General features: G+C 39.1%; 1 protein-coding gene across 6 annotated transcripts in view; it reads right to left on the bottom strand.

Annotated features, from left to right (window-relative positions):
* Positions 1–18,996, bottom strand: part of NME7 (NME/NM23 family member 7) — a 96,514-nt gene extending 77,518 nt beyond the window's left edge. For 3 of the 6 annotated variants that reach the window (XR_013923597.1, XM_080363576.1, XM_080363575.1), the window contains exons 1-2: positions 18,949–18,996; positions 181–288 (exon numbers count right to left, since the gene is read on the bottom strand). Coding sequence is in view for 4 of the 6 variants with exons in the window: in XM_080363576.1 (XP_080219702.1) it covers positions 181–288; positions 18,949–18,951 (111 nt within the window). In the remaining 2 variants the exon portion in view is untranslated. Of the gene's footprint in view, positions 1–180; positions 289–6,285; positions 6,397–18,468; positions 18,670–18,948 lie in introns of those variants that run through there. The other 3 variants (XM_080363578.1, XM_080363577.1, XM_080363579.1) reach the window with 3 other exon arrangements.
* Between the last annotated feature and the right edge of the window lie 61 nt (positions 18,997–19,057).

Below are 19,057 nucleotides of genomic sequence, written 5' to 3'. Positions count from 1 at the left end.
GAATTTGTATTTTTGCTTTTCTTTTAGTTTTAGAAACAGAGTAAGATACATCTTAAATTACATTTTCCTCACCTGGAAAATTGATAGGCATAGGCTGTGGCTTGCCATTTTACAAGCTGCTTAATTGGATATTACACTTATGATGATAGATTTTTTATTTTTTTTTTTTTTTATTCTTACCATTTCAACTGATCCATCTTTTGGATAATACAGAAGTTCATAACGTCGAAAGAGTGAAGCATTTGGATCATACCATTCAGCAGTGAAAGCAAATCTGTCATCTTGACTCTGGAAAAGAAAAGAGAGGGAAAGGGCTATTACAGAAATCATACGTGTATTATATATAAAAATACACAAATAAAAAACTTCCTTGCACTCGTTATCAGAAAAGTTTAAAAAATCACTAGTAAATGCACTTGTACACTCTGCATATCATCATCTGCCTATCACAGCTGGTGACATCTTTTCACTTACTAACCATCATTTTTTAAGTATTATGGAAATAGCATGGTAGTTTTCCAGGTAGTCACAATACTCATTCTGATTCCATCAGTCTTGAAATGTGAATTCTTGCAGAAGTTGTTGTTAGACTTCTTAAATTTGTGGAAGTATTTGATTTACTTTCATTTGTTAAAAATAACACATTTGCTCATAACTAAATTATAGAATCCTAACACGTTTTCTATACATCCTACAAGAAAAGACTTTCCTCTTCCTGAGCAGTCATATCTGAACTCCTGTTAATGATGAGATAAACATATTCAAGTTAAGAACAACATTAGTTTGATTCACTACTTCCTGAAATTTACAGAAAGAATAAATAGCCCGATGTCATTTACAGCTCATTTTCTGCCTCTAAGGAGTGTGAAAGCTAGACTGCAATGATTCTAAAACTGTAGCTACATGCATAGCTTCACTCCACTCCTCATCCTTCAGAGGATAATCCCCTGCAGGAAAGTAAGCACAAAGGCGATGCAATGCATGTGGACATGTAGTTCTAGCACCTCTTAGTGGTTCGTGTTTATTAGCTATTGAAACTGCAATGCCAGGTATTTGGAAGCTGTCAGATGGAGCTCTAAATATTTATTTTCTAGACCTCCTCTAAATCTGATTGCTACTCCTGTGGGTAAGCACCATCTTGTCATAGCCATTCACTCTTTAGAGGTATCTATCTGTACTCTTCTTATACATCTTAAACACTTAGGTACCATTGGGAGTTCAAGTTGAAGCCATGCAGGCCTTTTTAGTCTTTCAGATTTTACAAAGCAGCAGCATTTCAGTTGTTTCAAAGACTGCTCAATAGGCAACAGGACAGAAAGAGTTCCTCTAGGCTTCCATGGCTACTCTGGAACAGGAGCAGGAAAATAATCAAAATAATCATAATCATTTTTTCTAGTGAGTGCAAGCCTGTAGAGATATAGACATTAAAAAAAAAATCTAAACCAAAACAAACCAACCAAAAAAACCCACCAAAACCACAAAACCAACAAACCCAACAACCAAAAAAACCCCCCACAAAAAACACAGCAAGCAAATATCAATGATCTTGCTTTTGTTGTCAGCACAGTTTTTCCTTCAGCATCTTCAGCTTAAAACTGACTTAGGACTAAGTGCTTTTGCAGGTTGAAGCCCTAACACAAGCAGCAGCAGGAAGGAGATAATGAAGAACAATTTCAGAATCTTACAATGTGATGAATACTTGTAGCTGTTCAGTTAAAAGCAGCATGGCAAGTGCCCCACCCTCCTGTTAGCCTTTATGGTACCCCTGCACTGTAGAACAAATATGTGATTGTATCGCAGAAAGGGTTACACAGTGGGGGCAAGGCAGCGCTCTGTGAAGGATGCAGAGCTTTTATTTCTAACTGCGGAAGTCTGTACAGCACTGAAAGCCTTATTTACATGAGCTACTTCTGTGCTGTCTCTACACTACGCACTGCAGCCTTTGACAATGCTTAAACTGATGTTTCAGGTGCAGCATCCAGCATAAAAACTCCCTGGGGACTTAGCCTGGTTTCTGGCCCTTATTTAAACTAGATATGCTTTTGACTTTACTACTACTGCCATTGTTACGGAGATATACAAGCCAGAACAAACTCTTTCTTACATCAAAACTTGCACCTTAATCTTTCTATATAGGCACGTTGTTGCCAATAAGCAATAATAAGGATTGGCAGACAATAATAAATGTCTGATTTCAACCTGGTCTTACATACACTCAATACTGCTGCAAGACAAGACAAAACATTCGATCAATTAATTTGATCATCATCTTGTCAAGGAGGGTATACAGCACCAGTTCTCTACCAAAGAGGTTGTCTAAAAACAGTCCTGTTTCTACAGTACTACCTCCAGAAGTAGACTAGTGATATAGGAAATAAAAAAAGATGCACCATATCTAATCAATGCCTCCTCATAAAATGAAGGCATATATAGTTGCATTACTTCATGCTATTTATTTTACACTATAGCATCACTTTCAAATATATTTTCTAGGCAGCAGTTGCCAAAGAAGCAACTAATTTTCATCCAAGCAAAACTTCTAAAATTTCCAAATACTTACTTGTCTTGAGAAAGCAATGTATTTATGTGAAAAAGTGAAGAAAACACCATTAGATTTTTCACTTAGTCATCAGTATCAGTCATGAGCACCTTTATGTTTACAGGGAGAAAGGAACTACATTGTGTGTCTTGTCTGGTGAGGAATTGGGTCTGCTTTTTTTTTTTTTTTAACACAACCTTGGTTTTAAGATCCATTTGAAATTCATTTTATAAGTTCTTACACCATGTCTGAGCTATTCATATTTGTTATTCAAGCAAGCTCTGCTGGCCACTGCTTCTTATTCAGCTGAATGGCAGAAATGACCACTCTGTATTATGTTCTTTCAGTATTGTAAGCAAAGGCAAGGTAATAAATACTAGTTAGACTTGAAAAGCACTGCAGAGATAACCCCCAGACACCCAGTAATGTTATTGGTAAGCAGGAAAATCTGAATCGACTATTATTTTGTATCTCGAAAATATGGAGTGCTAACAGCTTTCTAAAATGGTCAAAACAGTGTCTGTAAAGCGTCTCCTGGGCCATAGCTAGAATTTCCTCTGCTTTATGGACATAAAATGGTCACAGTAAATACTTCTAAATACAGAAAACAATATCAGAAGAAAACTTAAATGTTTATGGGAAGTACTGTAAAAATAATTAGAAACAGATTATGTTTGTGAACAGGTAGACTGTTTCAGAGGCACACACTGCAAAGTGAAGAAATTAAATATTAAAAGCAAACTGAAGACCCTGAAAAACAGGTATAATGTAAAACACAGTAGGGCTGTGTTTTACTATTGCAGATTCATGCAAATAGTCTTAAAACAGAGAGAAGACATATTCTAGTGAGCCCTTGCCAGGCATCACTGTAAGACTACCACTCCAAGTAATCAAAAACACCAACCAATTTAAAATCATGTTTTAAAAAGTCAGTATTAAGCTCATTATACATATTTTTAAATAAGAAATTAGAGTTTTATTTACTTATTTAATGCAGGAGTAGGAATTTGAAGGCAAAAGCCAAACACAAAAACCTGTCCACTTCCCATCACATATTGTAAGGATTGCAACACAATTTTAAGTCTTCACATCCCAGAGATTATATTTCCTGAGTATTTACTTTCAATCAACTTACTACTCAACCAACAGAACTGGTATGGTAAACAACTTTCTTACATACCCTTTCACTAGTGTGCCCTAGACTGCAATGTGGGAAGGAGTCTCAAAGATGAGAAAGTACTACAGGAGATAAGCTGTTTCTTCCTCGGCTTCTGTTCATCCTCCTAACAAAGGAAACTCAAGACAAAACAATTTTCCAGAGCAGTGATTAGAGATCACCAATACTCTGCCACGTGGTATCGTGTTCAACGCACCACACTGCTCTGGACCAGCACTGAGCCCTGAGAGAGGAAGATTTAACAGAGCTTGACCAGAGAGCCCTGGCACCTCATTCCTCCAGGAAATGGCTATAACATGTTAGTTACTAGAGAAATCATATCACTGCGAACAGCTCAAGTAATAACAAATCAAATGGATCTATAAATGAATTATAAATCAGAAAATTCTTGCTTTAAAGCTTTAGTTTCTATTAATTTCTCTACTGTACCCTCATTACAATCACACATAGCCTCTGCTGCCATGACTACACAATTAACCAGGCAATACCTAATGGGGGAGAAATAATTTTTCATAAGTTTTCACATCAGTGGAAAAATTACCATTGTTAAAAAACCCAGCAGTGACTGTGCACTTTATATTTACGGGCTGATAATTTCAGAGTAGCTGTCTTTAGGCTCAATTTTTACAGCCCCTTTCCATTGTAAAAACTAGGGTGACTGAAGTCAGTGATGTAAAAAGTTCACCTACTGTGAATAAGGAAAGAATAATATTTTTCTTTTTTCCACCTTTTACAAGCTGCATGAAAAAACATTTGGATGCATGGGTAGGTTGTGCTAACTTACGCTTGTTTATATTAGTATGTGTGAATATGCTGTAGGATGGCTCTGTGCACATGAGAAACATGTATGGAAGTACAGCTGAATTTAAAAATTATGTTTTGTACTTAGTTCTGAAAGTGATGGGGGAAGCAGTCATTCTTAGCTAGCATGGGACTAAGTTCTCAAAGTTAAATCCAAGCACTAATGAAAGAACTGTGCTTATGAAGAACCCTGCTGCAGAAGGAAATGGTTTGTCTAGAGCAGAGCTTCCCAGGAAGCACATAACAAGCAAGCAGAACCCTTAGCAAGCTGGACAGAAAACAATCTATTGTCCCATAAACCTTTTAGACTTTCAAATGGCTTCTATTCTGTAGTAAAACAAAAGCAGATCTTCCAAAGGTTTTCATGAGAAGAAACAGTGGTAGAACAGCAGCCAAAGGACTACGAAACTTGCACAGGAAGGTGGAGAAATGACTTTAGCTCTTTGGTCTGAATCATGCAGCACATATATCTGGATTTGGCTTTCCCAGCTTCAAGATGCCCCCTGACTGCCACACTATTTTACTGGTCTCAGGTGAGTATTTCTGCCATTTGCTTGTACATTAGTAATTTCATCCTAGAGTTTCTCTTACAATGGAGAACACAGGGAATCCGGAGCTATAAATTTCTTTTTCTGCTGGTCATATGCATGCTCAGACTTACCATAGTCTAAGAGAAGGGCTGTTTATATGACTCTCCTCCCTATTATATAGACAACATATTTTTACTAAGATCCTGCCTTTTGCATTATTTTCTTTTTTCCATTATAAAGATAATTCTGTCCCTCACTAAGCTTAAAGTTAGTATTTTTCTGCCAATTTATCACTTCAGGCTTTTGGGCTGTAATCTTTGTGATCTGTAATGGACTAAAATCAACTACCTGTGCTTAAACTAGTTATCAGCCTGCAATGTATAATAACCCCTTTAGCTTGCTACTCAAGAAGACAGCACATTAAGCAGTATAAAAATGTTTCTTAAAACTAGAAAAGTATTTAGAAAGTGCATTTTTACATGTTATTAGCAGTCAAGTCTGTATGAGGCCTATACATGCTATCAGGAACTTCAACATACATGATATATTTGACCCAGGCTTACAGCCTGTTGCCCCTGTATTTACAAATCCAGGAGTCATGAAGAGTATTGCTGCGTTTTAAGTGGGCAGCTTCGTGTCTGCTGCTGCTTTGGATTTTCTCACTGACTCAGTGACTCTGAAATCAGCCCAGAGAGAAAAAGAATCAAAGGACCTGAACTGACTCCCAACAAAGCAATAAAAAGACTGCACAAACCTCAGTAAAAGCTGTAGCAGAACCAAAAGGATCCATCTTTATATCTGTGTTCTATATTTTGTAAAACTCTGTGCTGTCACAGGGAAAATCTGCCATCAAGCACTGGCCTTAAGAATCAAGCTGTTTCTATAAAAATTACTGTGAACAGACAGGAACTACTCTCACACTGAATGAGTATTTCTCCTAATACACACACAGAGGAAATAAAAAAAAAAACAACACATCTTCTGGAAAGATGACCCTGAAACTTCCTATGATTCTGGCAATAACTTTAAGACAAACATTTCTTTCACAACCTGCCCCTCCCCAAGCACGTTGGTGGCAGTCTGAAAGATATTTTAAAGAGCAAGAACATTATTATAAAAAATTAGATAGTATCAAAGGACAAGGATATAAATTATTTTAAAAATTTCCAGGTGAAGATATCACGAGGCTGACTGACTCTAACATCAGGTAGTCTGCTTATGCATTAACATGTACTTACATTATGCTTTTAGAAAAAAAGTTTGCCGACAACTCTCTTTGGCAAAAAATAGAACTTGTTGAAATGGCCAATCAACAGATATTTTTCTCTTGTCTTTCCTCTTTGCAGGTTCTACAAAAAAAAGAACTATTGCCATACGCGTTGGTGCATTCCTTAGACAGACATTTGCTTCACACTCTTCAGACAATGGGCTGAAATAGGGGGCCTGCCCAGCTGCCTTAGTCATGAACATTATTTTCAGAATTGGATGCAGAAGTTATTGTTGTAGATATATGCTAAACCTCTAACAGCAAGTACCTAAGTTCTGTTGGGAGTTATTTGAAACAGTTTCTGAAAGCTCAGAAATCACTGTTCGCTCATCTTCCAGACCAATCACTTCAGATTTAACTTTGCTTCCTACTCCTGAGGAGGACTTCAGCACAAATTAAAAGAAAATCACTGATAACCCCTAGCCTGAGGAGCAACAGTCACCAATTTTAGTCAGATCTATCTCCACCTTCCTCAAAGGCAACTACTCACAGTCTTATACTCCCCCAACAGGCCACAGATACAAGCACTGTCACAGTATCACCTGCTGTCTTAAGAGCCCCAGAAATACTGTGATTGCTTTAAATTGTTCATTTATTGTCCTATTTTAATATCTGGCTAGCTTTGCTTTATTTTCAGCTGAATGCTTTTAAGTGCATCTGTCTAGGGAACTGCAGACCCAGTAGTACACGTAGCTTTCCAAGCAGCACTGAGTGCTCATTAATTCAGAACACCAGACAAAAAAAACATAACTTCAATTAGCTATAAAGATACAACAACCAGCGGGTTAGGAGTGATCTTCTTTCATGTAAGGACATCTTAAATGTGACAGTCTCCTGCAGATAAATCTATAAAGCTGAAAAAGGAAAGTAAAAAGCATTTAAAACAATTGGAATCTCTACAAAAAAGTTACATAAAAAGTCAAGACATTGAACGGGACATGTCAAGCTCTTCATGGACTTCTGTACAATCTCAGACAAGTCATCTTAACGTTTTTTTCATCCCTTTCTCCAGCTGTAAGAAAATCCTTATTCTGGGAGGGCACACCACTCCAGGTACTAGTAAATAAGAGAGATATTATAAAAAATTATATTATACAAGCTGTAAAGCAATTCCAGCTTATACAAACCAGAGAGCCAAAATTCCTCTTATACAATTTATGGCTGGACTGCTACAGTGAGATGCTTCTCAGAGAGCAAAGGAATGGTTAGCAAAATAGATGGTGTCACTTCATCTCAGTGCAAAGCACTTGCTTTTTCATCAAACACGTCTGTCTTCATAGTTTGCAGGTACTGCGTGCCCTTCAGTCTGACTGAACACGAAGGACGGTATGTTTAATTATAACAGGCAACAATCTCAAGCAAAGAAACTTCCAAACCACTGTTCTCTGCCATTCTTTAGGACCTTACTGAATGACAAGTACTTCTGCAAGCATGAGAAATAATGAGTTCTGTTTCTCTATACTCGTGTTTCTCATCCCTGACTGATTTGACCACAGCCTCTCTTCAGCTCAGACACTGAATAAACGTTCACACCCACCTGGATTCTCTGATGCCTTACTAGGGTTGAGCTCACAACACTGAAGTCTTTCTTTAAAGATGCCTTAGATGGTTTCTTTCCCCTCCCCATTCTTGTGAAACCTCGAGGAACATCATTATCCCTTTGCCAAATCTGACTGAAATCTGCAAGTAAATTTCAGACTTCCCAGTGGGAAAACTTAGTGGTCAAATAAACATCAACAGATTGTGATCACACAAACTTTGGTTTTCTGAGGCAAAAAGGCTGAAAGCATCTTTATGAAAAATTCTATTTCCACAGTATAAGTAATTTTCCATCATCAATAATTCTTTAGAAGAAAAATCTCCATTTGTGAAAGGGAAAAAAAAAAGTGCAGAAGTAGCTAAGCCATTAAATGTTTGTGACAATTTTGCAAGACAGAAACAAGAGACTTCAGACATATTAGTGGTACTTAACAAATAACATTCTGAGTGGCAGAAAGTGCTCTCATTTTCAGCGTTGTAATGCACCTTAAATCCCAAAATGAATCCTCAGTAGTATATGCTTATTAAGTTGCGTTATTCAACCCATCTTCTGCCTTCGTGGTTCCTGTAATACAGGATGTTTTCCAGGAAAAACTTAAATCCACAACTCTGTGTAAAGTACTCAACTCTGTCTCTTAAAACTCATTTTCTCATTTTCCTTCTCCATGTTTCTGACACACGAGCTGCTATAATTTTTAGAACTCAAATTTTGCAGTCCCTTGCTGCTGTTGGATCTCCCACCACTTTCTCAACAGGCTTTTCTTTAGACAAAAAGTAAAATCAAAATATTACTTTTCAAATGGAGAAACATCTGGCAACTGCAATTTCCATGACAATGTGTTGACTACAGATGATTCTCAATCTAAGCCTCATATGCAGGAACTCACTCATTAATTTTGTAAGCATATCTCTTTTTGTCCTACCCTTTTAGAAAGCAAATCCTGCCTATTAAAGATTTCACACAGATTCTACACAATTATTTCAAACTAATTACATATTGGTTAAATTATTAAAATTATATATCATCTTTGGAAATGCATTGAGCCAGACGCACTTTTAAAATTACAACATTTACCCTGCTACTTCTTTTAGACCCACAGTTATCTGACTCCAAATGCTACTGGTACTGAGGCTTCTCAGATGCCTTTTGGACTATATATGTTCACATGGCTACCACTCCCTGGACCATCTGTTGCCAGGTAACATGTGGATCCTTCTGTCTCTGTAGCACTAACCAAGTCAATCTTCCTCATGGACAGGGGAACTCAGTTCAGTAAATTATCCCCATATGCTTGGGGATCATGATGAACACAGCTCTAGAAGCCTGAAGGCCCCAAATTTTCTTCTCATATTTAGGAATCATCTGCAATCCCACCCCACATCAGCAAAACTATCAGGCTGTTCTGTCAATTTACTAAGCAAGAAATCTTCTTTTACTACTAGTTTATGTAAATTCTGCAAGCTTCCTATCAAGTGTGTAGGCATGATTAGCGTAACCTATTTTTTTTCCCCAGTCTCTCGTGTAAGACAATCAGGAATTCAAATCCTCAGTCATTAACTCCAATCCTCTGCAATAATACGTTATAGTTCTTAATTACAGAATTCCTGTTATTTTTCTAATTATGGAACACGATTTCTCTAAAACACATGAAGGATGCCATACTGCTGTTTACTGGTCTGTGGGGATAGGTTTAGCTTTACAAGACCAGCTAAACCTTGTCCTTAGGGGAACATGTAGCCATTTACTGCATGTTACAAGATGCACCTTATAAAGCTGCAGATCGTAAGTTATGTTATTGTACTCTTAATTACATGACCACAGGTAATTCCTCTAAGAGTAGTCGGTAGCACTCAGTATGTGCCTATCTGCCTCCTTCAACTCAATAAGACTCTGACAGTGATTTTAACAAAAGCAGAGCTATTCCCTGACTCAGAACAGCATTTGTAACACAAGTCATCTCATATAATTACATTTAAGCATAAAGTTTAGGTGCTTTGCACCTAATCAGTCAGTAGTGGCAGAACTAACACTGCCATGCTCAACTGCTCAATGCTTGGGTCTCTGACTTTGAGCTATGATGTTAATGTCTGCACGTGATCCCAGAACTAAAGCTCTCCAGAGGAACACTGATTTATTTCTTTTTTAATTAGGATTCTGAAATTATTTCAGTTTTTTCCCCACACACATTCTTATTCAAGTCTTCCATTAAATTTTCAACCTCCAGTAGAATCTGTCTGGAAAATTTCAAGGAGAATAGTTAAAATTTCAGAAAGTTATGAGCAACTGGAAATAGAGGTTTGAAAGGAAACACCTACAAATCCTGAATCAAAGCTGACAACAGCACTTCAAAGTAGTATAATGCCTTCAGATTATCTCAGCTCATAATAATCTTCTAAAAAGCATTTTTAACAAGAACTATTTGGTTGCCTTGGAATCACAGCTAAGGGAGAGAGGGTCCTTCAGCTAGCCAATATTGTGAGCATTAGCATCCAGGAGTTTGTGTGAATGCTCTAAAGACCACACATACTCCATTTACCTTGAACAGGCCGAGCTTATAACAGTCGAGTAACAATTTGCAATCCTATGAATCAAACAACTCTACTGACACGTTTTTTGTTCACTACTGTGGGCACTAAAAGCAAGTATTTTGTCTACACTACTGTTTAACCAAATGTTGATATTAAAAGACTATTTTTTTTCTCAGACTGTGTCAAATATTAATTCTAAGGTAGTTGGACTAAATGCAGATTTCAGCTAGTACAGATCTTGTGGTCATATAGCCTTTATGCTGAAGTCAGAGTAATGACAAGCGATATGTGAACACAAGTGCTCATGATAAAAGCTGTTCAACAACTTCCTATTAGTAAAGTTGTCAAAAACTTCTATGGGGTAGAAGAAACAAAGTGGGTAAGTATAATCATGTTCTTAAACTCTGCCAATCCTAACAGACTTTTACAGGTTCATCTTACGAAGATTTGTTCTACAATTCAAAGATTTATTTCTCTCCCAGAGCATTGGACTTCTGTCGCCACAGTTCTGAGCAGACTACGTTATTCCCCAGAGATGTGAAGGTCTCTGCTGGATTCAGACAGTGACTAAGAGATTCCAATCTCATACACAATTTTGGTCAAGTTGCTTACAGCTGCCCCCTACATTAGTGCATTTGACGTTCAGCACTTTCAGAAAAAGGAGGCTATATTTCCCACTTTATCCATTTGTAGAATGGGAATAATCAACACCATTCCTTTCACAGAAGGAGAGCAAGACTTAATAGCTAAAATATCTACATTATTTAGGCATTATAAATCCCTCTTGGTTTTCCTGAGAACATGGCAGAGTCAGCTCAGACAGTTCATCCTCCTTTCCTGCTTTTGCAGACCCTTCACTGCAGCACAGAAACCAGCCACCTATGGAAGGAGTCAGAACAGGGCTGCCCATGCTGCCCAGCCCACTGCCTCTGCAGTTGCCACTGGGAGCCACTGCTGCTCCAGAATGTCAGTAGCTGCAAGGATTGGATCCAGACCACAGTTTCCCGCTCCTTCCCAGTGATTTGGGGATGTGCAGACTTAGAGGTCATGCTTCAGTTATTAAAGAGCGTGCCATAGCAGCAAACATCAGACAGGGTGAGGGCAGCGTGTAATTAGAAAACATATAGCATAATATAATCCTGCTCCTAGATACTACAGTAAGAGAAATAATATATAGAAAGGATAAAAATAGGAGGGATACCAAGTTTAGTGAAGGATCATACTTCAACGTGCATGTGTTCATGTGGAAGGGCTGGTAGAGAGCCCCAAGCATGCATGCCCACATCTCCCCCTTCCCATGTGTAGAAGTTTCATAATGTGGCTCTTTTCCAAGTGCATTAGAATATTATGCAGAAAAAGTGTGATTTTTAACAAATAATTAAGGTAGTTAGAATTAACGAAGAATTCCACGCAAAGAACATGGAACAGATTCTCTGGAACACATTTCCAGAGAGAGACACCTCTTTGCAAATACAGGCGCACCCTCTAGTGTTCAGAGAGAGGTGGAGCACTTTATTCTTGGTTTAAATAAACTCCCTGAAATTATCAGTAAGAAACCGACTCTGTTTGCCATCTCCTCCTAGTGCACTATGCTCAAAATGAGTAACCTCGTCAGAGGAGGTATAAATTACTAAATTATAAAGCACAGATCACCACAGCCTGGGTTATAAAGTCCTTTCATGTAAGAAAACTGCTGACACACTGGCATGTGGCCTTCTTCAATACCCAGTCTCCAAAAATTCCCATGCCATGTATTTTAAATGAATGTCAGAGCTGTCCACTCCAGGACAACTTCACATAGAATCATAGAGTGTTAGGGATTGGAAGGGACCTCTGTTGCAACAGTCACCTCACAAAGTTTATCTCACACTTAGAACATACATCTCTGTTAGGTATCAGTGTGAGAAAAAAATAATTTCTACCTTTCATATGTGCTCACTTGATCAGGGGATATTCTCATTATACATGCATATACTTGCTAAATTCTCTTTCTCAGTATTAAGTTGTGGCACTCTGTTCCACAGCTCATCTGTACAACATTTACTTCCTTTATCAAACTTTACCCTGTTTTTGATTTCCATTTTGTTTGCTGGGAGATAGCTACTGGGTTCTACTCACAAAACACTACCAAGTGACCTTGGAGTGTTGCTAAAGCACCAGTGCCTCTGGTTTCCATCTGTGTAAGTACACAAGTGAACACAAACAGTTTGGGAGGATTAGGTGAAGCACAGTGCTTACTTCCAGGAAATAGTACTTTTGGTGATTATTCCCAGTAGCCACGATTAAAGTTAAAGGTCAATGTTCACAGAAAAAGCCCCCTTCAGACTCACAGCAATCAGTGCTCCCTACCACCACCATTTCTCACCAGACAGATAATGATTGACAGAGTATCCCAGCTGGATATACCATTATATTTTAGAAACTGACACCAAAATGCTCAACTAAACAGCCAGAAATACTTTTCAGAGGAGCACTATGCCCTTGGCTTAAATGAAACAGATACTGTTGAACAGAAAAGGAGAGAAGGTTCACTTTTCAGTGCTTAGCCACTGGCCACGAAGAGAGGGGCTAGAGAACGCAACACATGAGATGAGGCTGGGAGAATTGAACCTGCTCAGCTTGAAGGGAAGGCTGAGGGTGACCTTATCGCTGTCTACAACTACCTAACTGAAAGACACCAAAAAGACAGGGCTAGACTCTTCTCGAAGATGCAAAGTGATGGCAAAAAATGCAAAGGACACAAGTTGAAAGATGGGACATTCCAGTTACATACTAAGAAAAAAAAAAACAAACACCACCAAGAGAGCGATCAAACACTGGCACAGGCTGCCCAGAGGAGGTATGCTATCTCCATCTTTGGAGATCTTCAGGACTTGCCTGGATGTGGCCTGGAGCAGCCTGGTCTGGTTAGACCTATTTTGAGGAGTTTGGAGGTCCCTTCCAACCTAAATGATGATTCTGTGATTCTTATAATATAGCTTGGCAGCTCCTTTCCCAAAGATAATGTCTGTCCTTCCAAGGTTCTCCAGAACATACACCGATCTGTTGGGTTCATATATTAACAGTCAACATGTGCTTTCAGAAAATTAAGAGCTCTGACACAACATTCTGAAGTATAAATTTTATCCACATCAAATCTACCTTGAACAATTCTCTCAATAACCACTGGCTCTGTCATCAAATCCTATTATGCTTTATCGCCAACTGAAATAAAAGTTTGTAACTTTTCTTTATTTCTGGCAATGGTTCACCAAGTATTTCCTGAATTTCTTCAGTTTATGACAATTATAAAAAACAAACAAACAAACAAACATACTATTAGAATAGAAGTGTCAAAAGTATTAAGAACTGCACCTACAACCTGAAGGGTCCGGAGAGACAACTCTGGGTGATAAAGGGAGATTAGTATCGATTTTATCATTAGGTAATGCTAGGTAACTTTGACTATCACACTCTCAACTATTTGAGCCACTCCATCAGAAGAGCCATCAATACATCTAAAATTACTTTCAGAGAGATGGCAATTTCTGCAAGCCAAAGCCAAGCCTTGGCTAGAGTAGGAGGTAATTTATCTCATGGATTCTGAACCTTCCAACTTTATATTTGTAGGATGATACTTTATATAGCAAAGATGGCAGCATCAAACCCAAAATGAGCTCCTGGAACAAAGGAAAGTTATATTTTTCAGCAGTTTTCATTTGGCTGTCAGAGGGCCAAAGATTCTGTTGTTTTATCAGCTACATCATCTGCAATGTACATAGCCTATCTGCTCCAGAAGTAAATTAACAATATTTGGAAACACTAGCTTAAGGAAAAAAAGTGACACATTTTTGATGTTCATAGGAAAGCTCACCAGGCAATAAGCCTTAAAGGCTACCTGACAGCATTTTCTTTATTTTTTCCTCACACCGCATACACTGTTTTATTTTTCCCTGTGATGAAATGTTGAAAATGACAGCCACTAAGGAAACTTGTCTTTGTCGTTATTTGTGTCATGCAAGCTTACAACTGAAAGGGTCAGGCTACTTTGCATCTGGAGAGGGGGGAAAAAAAAGGAATCACCAGCTGGCACGCTAGGGAAACTGAGTCTTGTTTTAAGACTAAAGCAGCAAATCTCCTAAGCATTAGGAAAGTGCATTTTGGGGAGATTTTGCATCTTTTCCTGGAACAGATTAAAATGCTTTTTTTTTTTTTTAAAAAGGGGAACTATTTTGCAACAAAAAGTACATCATTTGAAAGAAAAGCTATCTTATAAATGTGCACTTGTTCAGGAAAGTCTATCAGCAGGAAGAAGTTTTGTCTGTTTATATGATCAACATGGACTGACAGCTCTTCACCAAAGTTATCCCATTTTACCAGTTAATCCGCTATGGTTGATATTATTGGTTCTCAAATGAAACTCCTGTAAACCAAAGTATATTCCACAGCTGCCCTAAGACCTGTATTGCTTTTATAAAGTCTTCAGCTGAATATTTGATCACAGCATGATATACTGGACCTGAGGAAACTAGTATTCACTGTTGTCAAGTTCTAGAAATGGCTGATTCACTCCCTATTTTCAAAGATCCATTTTCCAAAAGATGAAATAAGTCTTCCCCATCAATTAATCAAAGTATTTTGAAAAAAATATTCATTTTTCTTCCCTGCCTAAACTGAGGATTTCCATGATGATAATTTCTAAGCTGGAGGTTCTGCCAATGAACTGATGATAATAACAACATTAAGGCCTTAACATACAAGTTGTAAAATTTTCTGTTGAAGTGAGCTGAACTGCTCATCTCCAAATATACTCAAAATTGTGGTCAAAATTACAAGACTGCAAGCTCTGGCAATCTACCCCAGGAGAATCTACTTCATATATATTTTCACCTGACTTTGCAAAAAAAACCATAGTTGGACAGTCAAATTCCACTAAACGTGTACTTCTACATCCACAAAATCAAAGCCAGATGGCATCATATTAGACAACACACCTGGCTTTTATGTGCCTCAATTTCTTTATGAGCAAGATGGAAATAACATTTCTCTATCCTGTTGTTCAAAGAGTCTTTGTAGTGTAGTCTGCAGTTGTCTGATGTGCAGGGGTAAGAATAATTGTTTTGAAGAGTGGAGGGAAAGGAAGTCATCCAGCTGCACCTATGTGCACAGCCTCTCCAACTGCAATAAGGCTCTGTATCTGTGTGACACGCTGCTTGTGTTCAGAGGCCACTGTTCTCTGGCAAATGCTGTCTTTTCAAATCCGGAACACTTTCAACTGTCAGAGTGCACCAAACTCATTAATAAAAAGAAACTAACATTGTTAAGATGATGGTCCAGTAAGCCTCTGCATGTGATTACATGAACAGCACCATTAAAGAGTAATGAATTCCCGCAGCCAAGTGAGGCGGCACACCTTGAATGAAGATAAGTAAGTTTCCCTTTGGGAATTTCCTACCTACTGTCCACAGCAGCCACGTGTCACACCTGTACAATCAAGACACCAGAATGCATTAGAGCTTATTTGAAATGCGGTCATCTGATGACAGTAAAAACTCTTTTTCAATGATCAGCAGACATTTAAGCCAAAGTGCTGTCATAGAAAGACAAATAACTGAAGGATATTTCAGAATATTTCTCCCCTTAGCTTCCACCACAGTTATCTGCCCAGTATTACAATACACGGAATTACTTCCAGTGTGCTGCTTCCATATGGTTGAAGTACAGGGTCTAACATAAATACACTCCAAACTGATTCCACTAAAAGTTACAACATTTTTCCTTCTGTGGCTGTGATATGACTTGTAATAGCGGGTTTGTTGTAAGTATATACATTAAAACTAATGCAATCTATACAACTGACTGGGAGCAACATAGTACTAAAGGTTTGCCAAGCTTTCTAGCAGAAAATTCTCTACTTCCAGAATATAATTAGGTTCCTGTGGCTAAAATCCAGCTTGTAGTTCAATATTTGAATCCACTAGAAGGAGTTTTTTACTTTTTTTTTGATTCATTGTTCCTGAGAAAAGACATTTTGAAAATGTTTGAGATGGATCGGGTGTGTAAAGTTGTGGTGTCCAACAGTCACATAACTTATCCCAGGCCCAGTATGTTGTGTCCATACCTAATTGGGCAGCACACTTTCCCAAAAAATCGATTTTCCCATCATCTTCCAGCTACCAAATTACTCTTACTGTATTTTCGGAAACTGGCAGGAAGAAAGGTACATTAGTGGGAAAACAGGTGGCTTTGTAAGTATAAAAGAAGCAAGCAGGACTCTGTAACACTTGAAAGGCCAGAGAAAATCGAAAGGAGAGAGGTCCCAGGGCACTGGAGAAGGGTAGGAGAGTCAACCTAACTGTAGTCTTTGGGAAGACAATGGAACAAATTATTAAGCAGCCAGTCACTGAGCATCTAAGAAGACAATACAATAACAAAAAGAAGATAACATAAATGTGTCAAGAACAGTTTTTTGTCAAGAACAAACCTTTTTCTGACACAGTGAGCAAGGGAGGAGCCACAGACGTGGTAAACTTGGCTTTTGATTGGGCTTTTAAACTAAGTCACCTGAGAGTCTGACAAGCTGAGTAGGGGATTATGACCTAAACTCAAGAGCAGTTATGACTACATGTGAAGAAGTAATTAGGAATACTTCTCTTGCAAACAGCGAGTCAAATGGGCTTCCACAATGATCTTCTATAGACCTAGCTTTGTTTCATATTTTCCTTACTTCCCTGACAATGAAACTGAGAAACCACACTTTCAGAATCTGGGCTGATAACTAAGGTGGGAAAGATCACAAGCAGTTCAGTAAACATAAGAACAACTCAAAAAGATGTTCTGAAAATTCTGCACAGACAGACGCAAATTACTACAATAATGATCAAGGAAACAACTTCAAGGGGCAAAACTAGCCAGGCAACAAAAACACAGTGAAAAAATCTGAACGTTTTAGTGGGTTGCAGTTAAGAGTGCAATGGCAAACTGGGCACTATGAAGATCTTAGACACGAGAAACAAGTATTTTGCTCTGTTCAGCAGCAGTGATACAGCAGTTGGCAAAAATGTACAGATTAAACACCACATTTAAAGAAAACTGCAGACAAAGTAAAAACCCTGAAACTTTAAAAACACATGATCAGTAGGAAAATACTGAGTAAAAAAATTGTTTAGTGTAGAATGATGTGAAAAGAGGAAAGTGTGAAGTCAAAATCTTCAAGTTCTTCTGCACATAAAAGACAAAAATAGAGTATCTTTATACTCACCGAGGACAGAACAAGTAATCACTGCCATCATTTGCAACACATAATATAGTAAGGATTAAAAAAAAAAAAACAACTCAATGAACTATAAAAATCATCATGTAACAGAACTGTATCATTAGATCATGCATCTTATGTCACTGAAGGCTTTTCAAGACAAATTAAACAAATTCAACATGAAATATTTTGCTAGAAGTTGCTATAAGATTTGACACCACTTTAGTGAATCAGTTAACTTGGTGCCACCTCAGAAATCAAGGGAGGCTAAAAACACAGCAAACTCATAGAGACAGTCAACTGCAACGAAGTAATCATTTAACCTAAGTGACGTCTGTGTGAACTCACAAAGCAGGACTTCCGCTGACATGAATAAATTCAGCATGGGAGTTGAAAATTACAAATTTGCCTGGATTAAACAAAAGACCTGTAACCGCTCTATTTGAAAACAAACAGTGGCATTCCTACTTAAGTGGCAAATGCTGATCTTGAGTTTGTGTTTTGAAAGTAAGGTGTAAACAAAGCTGCTACACAGGCTTAAGGAGCCAATCTGAGCTGCTTGAGACAGGTGTTTAAAGCTGAGCACACTAGCAGGTGCATTGGCCAGGCTCTTGCACATGTGTTTGCGCACAAAATTTGATTAAAAGTTGTCGGGTTTTAATCAGCTTTGCAACAGTGGTTTTCACATGCCACCTTCCACAGAGGGGACTCAGTTGTTTAATCAGTGCAAACTGCTTTTTCATTAGTGCCCCCACAACGACATCCTCCCATCTTCTTTGCATTACTGAACAGAAGATCCAGGGAAGAATGAAGACTGTGGCACCTTAAACATCTTATATTCTTAAAACTCACCGGCTGCCTTCCCAATGGGCTCCTCACGAGCTTCTGAACTAGCCTGTTCCCAATTCAGGGAGGTTTGGGTGCGCAAACAGCTTTCCGATTGGGTATGGACGAGGCCTAACGGCAGTTTAAAATTACCCGCTCACTGCACCTCACAAGATCCTTCAGGGAAGAGGGAAAGGAAGGGCCGGGGCAAACCCCGAGCCAAGGCAAACCTCACGGGCGCCCACCGGTCGGCACGGTCACGCGGGACACAGCGGTGGCGCCTCCGGCCGCCCGCGGCCCGGGGAGCGCAGCCCCTGACGGGAGCCCCGCGCGGGCGCGGCGGCCGTTGTTCGGTCAGCTCAGCGTCACCCGCCCTGCGGCTGAGCTTCGCCCCGCCGCCCGCCTCGGCAGCAGCCTCGCGTCACGGCGCGGAGATGCGGCCACCACCGCCCCTCAGTCCCGCTCGTCCCGGCCGCTGCCCCCCTGCCCGCCCGCGGCGGCGCTCACCATGGCGATGGTGATGGCGATGGCAGCGCCCAGCCCGCCTCAGCCTGCGCCAGCGACGTGACGCCGCGCGAAGCCGCGCCCTGGCAACCGAAGCCCCGCCCCCGTGCGC

Source organism: Nesoenas mayeri, assembly GCF_963082525.1.
Source record: "Nesoenas mayeri genome assembly, chromosome: 1".
NCBI classification, from domain to species: domain Eukaryota; kingdom Metazoa; phylum Chordata; class Aves; order Columbiformes; family Columbidae; genus Nesoenas; species Nesoenas mayeri.
Note: the sequence above shows the minus strand (reverse complement) of the source record. Positions and strands in the feature narration are given on the sequence as shown.